This window comes from Sus scrofa, chromosome 13 (genome assembly GCF_054392235.1).
Source record: "Sus scrofa isolate SSC_HxYL_T2T_F1_AM1 chromosome 13, Sscrofa_HxYL_maternal_Yorkshire_Landrace_v2.0, whole genome shotgun sequence".
Taxonomy (NCBI): domain Eukaryota; kingdom Metazoa; phylum Chordata; class Mammalia; order Artiodactyla; family Suidae; genus Sus; species Sus scrofa.
This window is the reverse complement of record NC_139395.1, coordinates 45,266,406-45,280,297: the sequence shown is the minus strand read 5'-3', so window position 1 is coordinate 45,280,297 and position 13,892 is coordinate 45,266,406. Positions and strand designations below refer to the sequence as shown.

General features: G+C 38.2%; 1 protein-coding gene across 4 annotated transcripts in view; it reads left to right on the top strand.

Moving 5' to 3' along the window:
* Positions 1-13,892, top strand: part of SMARCC1 (SWI/SNF related, matrix associated, actin dependent regulator of chromatin subfamily c member 1) — a 166,999-nt gene that overhangs the window by 57,407 nt on the left and 95,700 nt on the right. For 3 of the 4 annotated variants that reach the window (XR_014823048.1, XM_021068731.2, XM_084988232.1), the window contains exons 11-13: positions 2,230-2,354; positions 6,797-6,856; positions 11,727-11,764. Coding sequence is in view for 3 of the 4 variants with exons in the window: in XM_021068731.2 (XP_020924390.2) it covers positions 2,230-2,354; positions 6,797-6,856; positions 11,727-11,764 (223 nt within the window). In the remaining variant the exon portion in view is untranslated. The remainder of the gene's footprint in view (positions 1-2,229; positions 2,355-6,796; positions 6,857-11,726; positions 11,765-13,892) is intronic. The other variant, XM_084988231.1, reaches the window with a different exon arrangement.

The window sequence follows — 13,892 nt, the reverse complement described above, 5'->3', positions numbered from 1 at the left end:
TACTTTTTAGTGAATTGTCATAGTTCTTAGGGTTTAGCTTAACTGTCACTTGACTAACTCTTGTAGCTGGTATTATTCTTTGTTTGTTTATTGTATTCCTTTTTCCGTATTGGTACACATCACATTATATGAGGTAGTTAACGGTTTCTAACTTGTCTCCCCTGTAATTTCTACATGTTATGAATCATTCCATTCTTGTTTGAACTTTAACTTGCTTTCTGGTTTGTGTTAGTTTTAATTCATTTTATTTATTTATTTTTTAAACTGAAGTATAGTTAATTTACATTGTTGTGTTAGTTTCATGTGTAGAGCAAAGTGATTCAAATATGTGTATGTACATATGTTTTTCATATTCTTTCTCATTATCATTTATTATGTGATATTGAATATAGTTGCCAGTGCTATATAGTAGAACCTCATTGTTTATCTATTTTATATATAGTAGTATATATCTGCTAATCTCAGATTCCTAATTTATCACTCTTCCCTCCCCACTTTGGTAATCATAAGTTTTGTCTGTGTTTCTCTTTTGTTTTGTAAACAATTTCATTTGTATCATGTTTTTAGATTCCATATATAAATGATATCGTATGGTATTTGTCTTTCTCTTTCTGACTTCACTTAATATGATAATCTCTGGGTGCATCTATGTTATTGCAAATGGCATTATTTCATCCTTTTTTTAAGGTTGAGTAGTATTCCCTCGTGTGTGTGTGTGTCTGTATCTCACATCTTCTTTAACCATTCATCTGTCGATATATAGGTCGTGTTCATGTCTTGGCTGTTGTAAATAGTGCTGCTATGAACATTGAGATGTATGTATATTTTCAAATTAGAGTTTTCTCTGAATACATATGCCCAGGAGTGGGATTGCTAGATCATAAAACTATTTTTAATTTTCTTAAGAAACTTCCATCCTGTTTTCCACAGTGGCTGTACCAGTTTATATTCCTACCAACTGTGTAGGAGCATTTTTTTTTTCCTCCACACCCTTTCCAGCGTTTATTTTCTATAGACTTTTTTTTTTTTTGGCCACACCCATGGCATGTGGAAGTTTTTGGGCCAGGGATAAAACCATGTCATAGCAGTGACCCAAGCCACTGCAGTGACAATGCTGGATTCTTAACCCTGAGAAAACATTGCTGTGATTAATGTCAGAAAAAAGGTTTTATCTATGTTCTCTTCTAGGAGATTTATGGTGTCGTATCTTATATTTAGGTTTTTAAGCCATTTTGAGGGTTTTTTAAATTTTTTATTTTCGTTTTTTTAGTTTTATTTTTGTTTATGGTGTGGGGGAGTATTCTAAAGTCATTGATTAACTTGTGGCTGTCCCGCTTTTCCATCACCACTTTCTGAATAGTCTGTTTTCTACAAGTTCTTTTCTCCTCTGTCGAATATTAATTGATTGTACATGTATGGGTTTATTTCTGCACTTTCCATTCTGTTCCATTGATTCATATGTCTTTGTGCCAATATCATGCTCTTGATTAGTGTAGTTTTGTAAGCACTGTTTGTATGTAATCTAAAATGGTTATGCCTCTAGCTTTTTTCTTTTTCTCCAGGATTGCTTTGGCAATTCTGGGTCTTTCATGGTTCCACAAAAATTTTATGATTATTTGTTTTAGTTCTGTGAAAAATGTCATGAGTAATTTGATAGGGATCGCATTAAATCTGTAGATTGCTTTGAGTAGTATGACCATTTTAACAATATGCGTTCTTCCAGTCCAGGAGTATGAGCTATTTTTCCATTTTTTTTGAATCATCTTCAGTTTCTTTTAGCAGCGTGTTATAGTTCTCAGTGTATAAGTATTTCACCTTGTGGTCAGGTTTTATCCTAAGTATTTTTTCTTAATATGGTTTAAGGAGTGAATATAGGAGTTACCGTTGTGGCTCAGTGGTTAACTAATCTGACTAGGAACCATGAGGTTGCGGGTTCACTCCCTGGCCTTGCTCAGTGAGTTAACAATCCGGCATTGCCGTGAGCTGTGGTGTAAGTCGCAGATGCAGCTTGGATCTGGCTTTGCTGTAGCTGTGGTGTAGGCCAGTGGCTACAGCTCCAATTGGACCCCTAGCCTGGGAACCTCCATATGCCCCCGGAGCGGCCCTAGAAAAGACAAAAAGACCAAAAAAAAAAAAAAAAAAAGTGAATATAAATGAAGTCTCTGAAATTGTTTGCTCTAAGTAGCTATAGTCAGTTTTGTTTATATTTATGTACCTTCTATGTTTTAGCCAAGCTAATCTTTATGGGAAGCGCAGGAGTCAGAAAGAGGAAGATGAGCAAGAAGATCTTACAAAGGACATGGAAGACCCAACACCTGTACCTAACATAGAGGAAGTGGTTCTTCCGAAAAATGGTTTGTATCATCTGCCTAGACTGTGAGAATTTTAGGTATGATTTGATTATTCTCAGCATTGCCATTAGATGATCCACTTCTTGCTCTGTGTCCCCAGCTTTCAACTTTCAAATATTAATAGATGTCCTCTCTTTAAGATTAACATTGGTGAAATCCCCTCTTTCCTAATCTTTTGGTGTACTTTTGCTATTTCCTGAGAAAACACATTGTGCGCTCAGATTTCTCTAAATTTACTAATGCTTTAAAATTAATGATTTTGGTGTTTCCTTCACGGCTCAGTGGTTAACGAACCGGACTAGGTCCATGAGGTTTCGGGTTATCTCTGGCCTCGCTCAGTGGATTAAGGATCCCGCTTTGCTGTGAGCTGTGGTGTAGGTCACAGACACAGCTCAGATCCTGTGTTGCTGTGGCTGTGGCGTAGGCTGACACCTGTAGCTCCACTTAAATCATATATGTCCGTTTAAATCATTATTGCTGATATGGTTACGTTTAAGTATATCTTCATGCTATTTTATTTTTCATTTGTCCCTTTTTTTTCCTTTGACTTTAATGTTCTTTTGCTTTTAATGTTCTGTTCTAGCCTGTTTATTTGCTTTGCTTTTCTTATATAACTTAACATGGTTTTTTAAAATATAGTTTTGAAATGTACTTCACATAGGATAAAATTCACCACTCTAAAGTATATTTTAATCACTCCAGTGGTTTTTTGTTTTTTTGTCTTTTGTCTTTTTAGGGCCACACTCTCTGCGTATGGAGGTTCCCAGGCTTGGGTCTAGTCGGAGCTACAGCCACCAGCCTATGCCAGAGTACAGCAACGCCATATCCAAGCTGCATTTGCGACCTACACCACAGCTCACAGCATTGCCTGATCCTTAACCCACTGAGCGAGGCCAGAGATCGAACCCGCAACCTCATGGTTCCCAGTTGGATTCGTTTCTGTTGTGCCATGATGGGAACTCCACTCCAGTGGTTTTTAGTAAATTTGTTGCATTGTTATAATCATCACCACTATCTTTAATTCCAGCTCTTTCCATCCCCGTGAATAGACACTGCATACTTATTAAGAGTCACACCAAGTGATCCCCTTCCCCTATATCTTGACAACTACTGTTTTACTTTCTGTCTGTGTGGATTTTTTAATTCTGTTTGCTTTTTAGATATTTTGTTCTTAGTTGGTCCTTTAGGGATTACAATATATATCCTTAATTTTTTTTTTTTTTTTTTTGCCTTTTTAGGGCCACACTGGCACAGTATGGAGGTTCCCAGGCTGGGGGTTGAATTGGAGCTGTAGTTGATGGTCAATGCCACAGCCACAGCCACTTCAGATCTGAGCCACTTCTGCGACCTACGCCACACACAGCTCACGGCAACGCTGGATGTTTAACCCACTGAGGGAGGCCAGGGATTGATCCTGCATCCTCATGGATGCTAGTCAGATTTGTTTCTGCTGAGCCATGATGGGAACTCCAGTATATATCCTTAACTTACCAAATTGTTTAAGAATCACTGCTGTCTAGTTGAAATAAAAATGTATGAAATTTACTATAATTTATGTCCTTTCCTATCTTTTGTGATGTTTTTATATTGTTTACTTCTACATGTGTTATAATCCCTATAACATTTTTCTTTTTTTGTTTCAAACATTAATTTTTTTAAGGATGAAAAATATAGTCATTTATAATATATGCATTTCTAAAAATCATTGTATTATATGCAAAATAGGGCAGTAAAAACTACACAAATACATTTTGTATGTCATAGTGGGAAAATTCACAAAAGTAATCAGAAGATTTCTTTTCTTTCTTTCTTTCTCTCTCTCTCTCTCTCTCTCTCTCTCTCTCTCTCCCTCCCTCTCTCCCTCTCTCCCTCCCTCCCTCTCTCTTTCTCTCTCTTTCTTTCTTTCTTTTTTTTCTTTTTTGCTTTTTATGGCTGCACCCGAGGTATATGGAGGTTTCTAGGCTAGGGGTCCAGTTGGAGCTACAGATGCTGGTCTACGCCACAGCCACAGCAACATCAGATCCGAGCCATGTCTGCAACCTATACCACAGCTCATGGCAACGCTGGATCCTTAACCCACTGAGCGAGGCCAGGGATCAAAATCACAATCTCATGGTGCCTAGTCGGATTTGGTTCCACTGCACCATGACTGGAACTCTAGAAGATTTACTGTAAATAAAAGAGCTGTGATGGTGGTGATAGTCCTAACAGATAACTTTCGAAACTGGGAAGCTATAGAGAGTTCCTGTTGTGGCTCAGTGGGTTAAGAACCCGACTTGTATCCATGAGGATGTACGCTTGATGTCTGGCCTCGCTTGGTGTGGTAAGGAACCACTGTTGCTGCAAGCTGGGCATAGGTCATGGGATGCCGCTTTGATCTGACATTGCTGTGACTGTGGCATAGGTGAGCATCTGCAGCTCTGAGTTGACCCCCTAGCTCCAGGAACTTCCATATGCCATGGGTATGGTCTTAAAAAAAAATAATAAATTGGGAAGCTGTAGTGATTAATATATATGGTTTGGACATAGCAGGCTGAATCCATCAGAGGAATGGAATGGCTAATTAAGATTTAGATCCTTTTTTTTTTTTTTTGTCTTTTTTAGGGCTGCACCTGGAGCATATGGAAGTTCTCAGTCTAGGGGTTGAATTGGAATCCAAGTTGTCAGCCTACACCACAGCCACAGCAGCGCCAGATCTGACCCATTTCTGTGACCTACATCACAGCTAAGAGCAACACCAGAACCTTAGTCCACTGAACAAGGCCAGGGTTTGAACCTGTATCCTCATGGTTTCTAGTGAGATTCATTACCACTGAGCCATGACTGGAACTCCCATATTTGTTAATGAATTTAATTTATTATGAATTTTGCAGTGTAATTCAGTGGGAAAACACCAGACTATTCCAAAAGTGCTGTAAAATTTAGTATTCCTTGTATCAAATATAAGAATTTAAACTTCAGGTGGATTAAAGTGCTAAGTTTAAAAACAAAGTGGTGAAATCCCAAATACTACTATAGTTTAAGCAAGTGTTAGTGTTGTAGAAAATATTCGTAACCCATTTAACAAAGAATTAAAACCCTAACTATGTAAAGATTCTTAAACCACATAGAAAAAGGGCAAAGTTCTTTTTTTTTTTTTTCCCCAACCTTATCTGTGTATGTAGAAGTACCTGGGCCAGGGATCAAACCCATGCTGCAGTTGCAGCCTGCACACAACTATGGACACACTGGATCCTTAACTTGATGACAAGGGAACTTCGACGGGCAAAGTATTATGTATTGGAAATTTTATTTAAAAAGTAGTATCAGTAAATGTATGAAAACATGCTTAACATCGCATAATCAAGGATATGTAAATTATTAAAGTAATTTTTATTTCTCAGGTTTTCAAACTTACAAAATAGATGATTCCCAGAGTATAACTGTTTTGAGGAAGTGAGTACTCTCAAATGCTGTTAATGGAGGTATAAATTGATGAAGCCATTTAATACAATTTAGCTGTATCTATTATATTTTTCGAAGCGTACATACAGTAACAGTTTTAATTTCATAGTTTATCTTAGATAATTATATGCACATGTAAAGATAAATATAAAAGAATGATGATTACAGAATGAGAAATTGAAAAATAAGTAAATTTCCATCCTTATGGGCTAGTTACCTTATGATCCGCACTTGGACTCATGGAATCTGTTAAATATCAAAGAGATGTAACTAAAACACGGAGAGATCACAGTGGTACACATGAGAAAAGTAGAGTGCCAAGGAGTAAGTATAGTATGAATAATTTATACATTTAAGATTTAAAAACCTGAAGTTCCTGCTGTGGCACAGTGGGTTAAGAATCAGACTGCAGCGGCTGGGTTTGATCCCCGACATGGCACAGTAGGTTAAAGGATCCAGCGTTGCTGCACTGTATGTGGCATCTTTGGCTCGGATTCATTATCTGGCCTGGGAACATCCATGTGTCCCCAGTACAGCCATTTAAAAAAAAAAAAAAGATTAAAAAACTTTTAGAATGTTTTGAAGTCTACACGGATGTGTAAAAGGTTTCAATCATGCTTCAACTTGTCTTCTTAATGAATGGCACAAAAATGAGAGTCCATAATGGTACCAAAAAAACATAATTAGGAATACTCTTGGAAAGGAGATTTAAAGGTTCTTTTCAGGGTTTGCTTTCTATATTTCCGTATTGTTTATTTTCTGAAGAAAAAAGATCATGCTTGTTTAATTAATTACAAAATATGGTCTGTTACATTACATTAAGTGTTAATGTTTCATAGCTGGGCGTGTGATTTTTATGTTAAAGTGTACGATTTTACAGAGGTGAGTACTAAATGATGTTGGAGTTGTAGCGTGATTCATGTGTTTTTAATCATCTGTTCTGTTTTCTTATAAACAAATAGCACTTTTCCCCTAAAATATGATTTTTTTTTTCTTTCTAGTAAACCCAAAGAAAGATAGTGAAAATACACCTGTTAAAGGAGGAACTGTAGCAGATCTAGGTAAAAACCAGAAAAATCTATACAGTTCTCTGTTGTTTTGTCTCTTGAATATGTCAGCTTCTCTGATAATCCTTTTTTTACTGAGAGATGTCACTTTCAGCTGCTCTGCTTTATAGCACAGATTTTTTTCTTGCACACACAAAAGTTTATAGGAAGTTCTTAGGCCAGGGATTGAACTCATGCCACAGCTGTGACCCAAGCTGCTACACTGACAATGTCGGATCCTTAATTCACTGCTCTTCAAGGGAACTCCTCCAGCACAGATATTAACTATGGCTACCATAGTACCATTGTTGTTTAGTTTGCTAGCATATTAGAAAATTTAATTTTTTTTGATTCATTCTTTCCATTCTTACTGATCTGCCTCTCTTAGAGCATAATGTTTTCTTGCAGACTAGCAAAGCTGGTAGTATTATATCTAAATCAGAATATCTGAGTTTCAAAGAAATAGTTGTAATTAAAACATTTTATAACCTTCCTGAAGTACTTGTTTAACAACATGTATATCTTCAGAACAAAAATCTATTGACTATTAATACTTTGTAAGCCAACTGAAAGTTTCCTTAACACTGAGTAGAATGAGAATCACACCGTCCTTTTACTGTATTTTCAAGTTTTAGAGTACATTTTCACAAGTAAGGTAAAATTCTTACATATGTTGTGAGGGTAGTCACTTGTTCCAATTTTTAAAAGTAGGGGTCATTTTAAATATCTTTGTTCCTGAAAGTTATATAAGGAACAGTGATCTCAATTACTTTCTTCACTTATAAAAATCAAAGATCCTGGTGTTTTCATTATATATTAAATTTATGAATTGATGGAATTTTAGACCTAATAGTGATTTTTGAGATCTGCTTATGTGTCATATGATAGTTGGGTTTAAGGATCTGGTGTTGCCGTGAGCTGTGGTGTAGGTCGCAGATGCGGCTTGGATCCCCACGTTGCTGTTGCTGTGGCTGTGGCGTAGGCCAGCGGCTATGGCTCTGATATGACCCCTAGCCTGGGAACCTCCATATGCCGTAGGAGCGGCCCAAGAAATGGCAAAAAAGACAAAAAAGAAAAAGAATAATTCTGTTGTGTTAACGGAATGGCCAGTTGTCTTAAAAGCTAGGTGACTATTAGAGTATTTTTGTAGTAGACTTTATCAGAGGAATCAAATTGAAGCCAATTTTAGGAAAAGCTGGGGTCCCAGCTGGATTAACATTTTAGGGCAGGGTGTGAGAGATCTTTTCTTTGTGTTTGAACACCTTGAGGCCTCAGTCAGGAGTGCTGTGGCTGCACATGCTGCTGAACACAGCTCGAGAGTTAGGCTGTATGGAATTAGACATTGTTGTCCTGACATTTTGTCTAGGGACCATCAGGCTTCTTGTGTATCATCTAAGCATGTGCCTTTCTGCATTAGGGTATAACCTGAACCATGCCAGGTGTGACTGATCTATCAACTGAGAGTTATGTTTGTTATTTTAACTGATCCTTGTTCTGCCTTATGTACCACTGAGCTAAGTAAATTTTAATGCCACCGTCTAGTGGGAAGTTGGTTATCCTTTGGTTTCCCAGGACCCAAAGAACAAAAAAAATTTATTTAATCAATCAGTGAATAAATTTTTTTATGGCCACACCTGTGGCATGTGGAAGTTCCTGGGCCAGAGATTGAATCCAGTCTGCAGTTGTGATGTACACCACAACTGCAGCAATGCTGATTTAACCCACTGCTGGGCCAGAGATTGAATCCAGTCTGCAGTTGTGATGTACACCACAACTGCAGCAATGCTGATTTAACCCACTGCTGGGCTGGGGTCGCACCTGTACCTCTGCAGTGACCTGACCAGCTGCTGTTGAATTCTTAACCCACTGCCCCAAAGCAGAAACTCCCAAAACACTGATTTTTGACAGGCTTACCAGATTTCTTTTAGTTACTTCCTAGGAGAAAAATAGTCCCTGTGCAGAATTGGATAACTCATGTTAGTAGTACCATAATTTGCCACACACTAAATCCTCTGTTCCTTTGTAGCATGTATTTATCTCTGACTTAAAAATCAAGGAACAGTATCCAACATTACATGAGTACCTGTCAGGCATCATTCTACACATGTTTGCATTTCACTGTAGAACCATGTTAGCCCTGTTTTATTCATTAGGAAATGGAGACTGGAACCTTTCCCAAGCATACAGTTATTAAGTGAGAGCACAGATTCAGATCCAAGTCTGCCTTTCATTAGTGCTAGTGCACTCTGCTCTTGTAATGTGCTCACTTCCCTCATCCTCAATTCATGCTTACAGTGGCTCTTCAGTTTTATGAAATTGGCAGGTACATCCTCACTTGGGGCCCTTTGATCTGGCTTCTCCCTCTCCATGGAAGAATGGAATGTTTGCCATTTTCTTCCCTAAGGTTTCAGCTTCAGTGTCACCTTTTCAGAGAGGCTTCCCTCTGTGTTTCCGTGGAAGAGCCCACCTACCCAGTTCCTCTCTAAAATATATTACTTTGTTTTTATTCTCTCCTTAGCAGTTTTCAGCATTTGATGTCCTTTTGTTTATTTTCTTTTTTTTTTCTTTTTTTTTTTTTTTTTTAGGTCTTTTTATTTATTTATTTTTTTTGTCATTTCTTGGGCCGCTCCTGCGGCATATGGAGGTTCCCAGGCTAGGGGTCCAATCGGAGCTGTAGCCATCAGCCTATGCCAGAGCCACAGCAACAGGGGATCCGAGCCGCGTCTGCAACCTACACCACAGCTCATGGCAATGCCGGATCCTTTAACCCACTGAGCAAGGGCAGGGACCGAACCCGCACCCTCATGGTTCTTAGTCGGATTCATTAACCACTGCGCCACAACGGGAACTCCTGTTTATTTTCTTTTCTATATCCTGCCATGCCTAAGTGAAATGTAAACTTCATAAAGACAGGCACTTTTTCATCATTGTGTCCTTAGCATTTGGAACAGTGACTGGTGCATAGTAGGCACTCTGTAAAATTTAAACATTTAAATGCCAGTTCGTTATTACCTGCTAAAATATTACTCATCACCTTTATAACCACTTTATAACCTTTATAACCTTGGCAAACTTTTTCTCAAAAGGGCCAGATGGTAAATATTTTAAGGTGTTCTGGGCTATAAGGTTGCTGTTACAGCTAATCAACTTTGCCATTATAGCACAGTTGCAGCCATCCATAATATATAAACAAATGATCATGGCTTATTCCAATAAAAATTTTATTTATGGACACTCAGATTTGAATTTCAGTTAAGTTTTTAGTGTCAGGATATATATATATATATATTTCTGTTGATTGTCTTTTTTAGCATTTAAAAATTCTAAAGTCATTCTTTTTTGGGGTGTGTGTGTGTGTCTGTCTTTTTAGGGCCACACTTGCAGCATATGGAGATTCCCAAGCTAGGGGTTGAATTGGAGCTGTAGCCGCCAGCCTACACCACAGCCACAATGCCAGCTCCGAGCTGTGACTATGACCTACACAACAGGTTGTGGCAACACTGGATCCTTAACCCACTGAGCAAGGCCAGGGATCAAATCTGCGTCCTCATGGTTCCTAGTCGTGTTTGTTAACCAGAGTCACAATGGGAACTCCTAAAGTCATTCTTCATTTGTAGATGTGATGGGAATCCCTAAGACCATCCCCAGGATTGGAGATTCTCTAGGAGAACTTAGGGAGCTCAGCATTTAATGGTACTCAGGGCTGATGTGTATTTTAGAGACATATGAAGCATACACAGATCATAAGGGAAAATGGCAAAGGCAGAGTCTAAGTTTAGGCTTCCTTAATGCCCTCTTCCTCACATGAGGGGGTCACATTCTTCCAAAAGCAACAAAAATGCAGCAGTATACCTGCAGTGCTTCTGCATAAGGAAGTGCATTTGAAAGTCTACAATCTGTGGGGTTTGTTTTTTTTTTTAATTGGTCAGGTAGGGTACTCTGCCTAGCACAAACCAAAATTTCAGGCTGCAGAAGATTATCACAAGTCACTCTGTGCACAGTCTAGGCACAGTGAATCCCTCCTTTTTATCACTTTACTGTTGATTAGGAACATGCTGAGAATCACATTACCAGATTCTGTACAAAAATAAGCAGTGGGCCAGATTTTGCCTGTGGGCTGTAGATACTGTCCCAAGGTCTAAACAATTTATTTAGTGCTTTTGAAATAGCAGATTTGAAAACAGCAGAAATATTTGTATAATGAATAATGAAAAAGGGGCTTCTTTGTGTTCTTTTTGAACTTTATAATGTCTTAGTCGTTGCCAAGTGTGATAATAATTATATAAAAAATGAAATGTTACAAGAACTTAATAATGTAATTATTTGTGCCATAACCTCTTAACCTTTCCACACTGGCGCTTTTAGTTTTCACTAAGGAAATCAGCTGCCTAGTTTAAATTGCACATGGATTTCCCTCTCTTCTTTGGCAAAGCCAGCATTTAGGTTCTGTAGTCCCCAATACTCAGAAGGTATCAGCATTCTTAGCAGGACTTAGTAGGGATATATTATCACCTCCTTCATTACTCCTCATTCTTTAGTCATTTCCTCTGGGATCCAAAATGTCATTACTTTGTTTCACTGTGCCTCAGGAGGCAAGAGCCCTTTCCAAGTCCCTTACCAAGATTATGATTAAGATAGTAGCTAAGCAGTAGTTAATTAAAAATGCCCTATTGTTGGAAATTATTAATGATTCGTACTTGGAATTTTTACTCACCTCTGTGCTTATGTACAATTCTAATTTATTATTAAAGGTAAATTTGCTTTAATAATGCTCTGCTGTTTCTTTGCTTTTCTTTATTTAATATCAATTCTTTAAACCTTAAAGTTTCCAGGTAGTCCAAACAGCATTTACCTGTTAAATAACTTATGTGTTTTAATTTTGCAGATGAGCAGGATGAAGAAACAGTCACAACAGGAGGAAAGGTAATGATTTAGTTAGGTCTGATGCAAGAGTAACTCGTAAGGATCCTCTGTATTGAGCAGTAGAAACACTGAATTGGAAGTGTTCTTGGAAATACTCTATTTGGAAGCCCTCTGATTTTTTTAAATCTTTCTAAACAGTTACTCAAATTAGTTTCTTTCTTGAGCCTCCCAAAGTTGTTTTTTTTTTTTTTTTGGTCATTTTAGACATATGGAAGTTCTAAGGCTAGGGACCAAATCCGAGCTTTAGCCGCCTGTGCCCTGGCAACATCAGACCTGAGCTGTATCCTTGATGTATGCCGCATATTGCAACAGTGCTAGATCCTTAACCCACCAGTCAAGGCCAGGGATCGAACCTGTATCCTCATGGATGCTAGTAGAGTTCTTAATCTGCTGAGCTATATAGGAACTCTGAGCCTCCCAATTTATCAAGAAGAAATTGCTGCTTTCCCAGGTAGTATCCCTCATATGCTATAGTCTCTGGTTCTTTTACTCTCCTGGTTGCAATTTTATAATCAGAGCTGCGTACATCGTCCCAGGTGAAATCAGACAGCGCAGGTGAGCAGGGACTGAGCCTTGCTTTGATTTTCTCACTCCCATTTCTTTTAGTGCAGCCCCAGTCCACAAATATTGTAGCCTTTGATCATGCTCTTCACCTTTTCCAAGCCTTGCTGTCAACTATTTCCTCATTCATCAGTTCTGCTGTGGAGACATATTGATAATTAGGCTGTTGGAAGGTGTTGGATTTAAGGCAGGGTTTTACTTCTCTTTTTAATGAACATCCTATCGTTTATTCAGACTGTCATCTTTGATTGTTAAGTTGTGTCACTAATCCTTAATCTCCTTGAAATAACTTCCTTAATGCTGAAAATGGGTAGTTCCCATTTTCAGTCAGAGAATCTTCCCAGAGTGACAGTTGTTGTTTTTTATACATTCATGAAATGAACATATTCATGACAAGATTTCAAGGAAAAGCGTTTCAAGAATTCTTCTACAGATGGTTCTTCAGCTGAATTGTTCTTAGGATTTTTTTTACAAGAATCAAACTTCGGTATTCAAAGAGCTACCTACAAATGTTGATGAATATTACATTTCTAAAAAGATATCATCGTTTAGAATAAATAATATTGTAGAGTGGTAAAGGAGACCAAAACAGCAGAATTTCCCTATAAGATTTTTTTTTTTAATGCCAAAGATGTTGAAACTATGGACAGTCCATCATATAACTTAAACATAAGACAGAATTAATTACTCTGACACCTGGTTCTACCCTGCTTGTTTCCTCAGTGTGAGACAGTTAAACTGTAGACCCTTATCCTTTAATGATTGTAATGTCCGCCTCTTCCTGGCTTTCTTTCTTTTTTTAAATGAGGGTTGCAGTGTTTATTTCAGATTCTCTCTCTTTTTCTTTTTTCTTTTTTTAAATGAGCCTTAAATTTTATTTATTTATTTATTTATTTATTTGTCTTTTTGCCATTTCTTGGGCTGCTCCCGCGGCATATGGAGGTTCCCAGGCTAGGGGTCGAATCGCAGCTGTAGCCACTGGCCTACGCCAGAGCCACAGCAACTCGGGATCCGAGCCGCGTCTGCGACTTACACCACAGCTCACGGCAACACCGGATCGTTAACCCACTGAGCAAGGGCAGGGACCAAACCCGCAACCTCATGGTTCCTAGTCGGATTCGTTAACCACTGCGCCACGACGGGAACTCCTGTTTTTTTTCTTTTTTGCCACGTAGGCAGTATGTGGGAATTCCTGGGCCAGAGTTTGAACCTATACCACACAGTAGCCAGCCACAGTCACAGCGGTGAGAATTCAGGATCCTCACCCAGCTAGGCCATCAGAGAACTCCTCTGGTTTTCTTGAATAAATGAAATTTTCTGAATTGAATTGAATTTGTAAAACCTATATACCACAAAAGCAGATGAACATAGTTTTGCTAGCTTCTGGGGTTTGGGAAATAAAATTTCTTATCGTTGTTATCAGTATTAACACATTTTTTGCTTCTTTTTTTTTTTTTTTTTTTGGCTGCGTAAGTGGCATGTGCAAGTTCTTGGGTCAGGGATCGAACCTCTGACCCAGCAGTGACAACTCCAAATCCTTAACCAGCGAGGCCACTATGAAACTCCA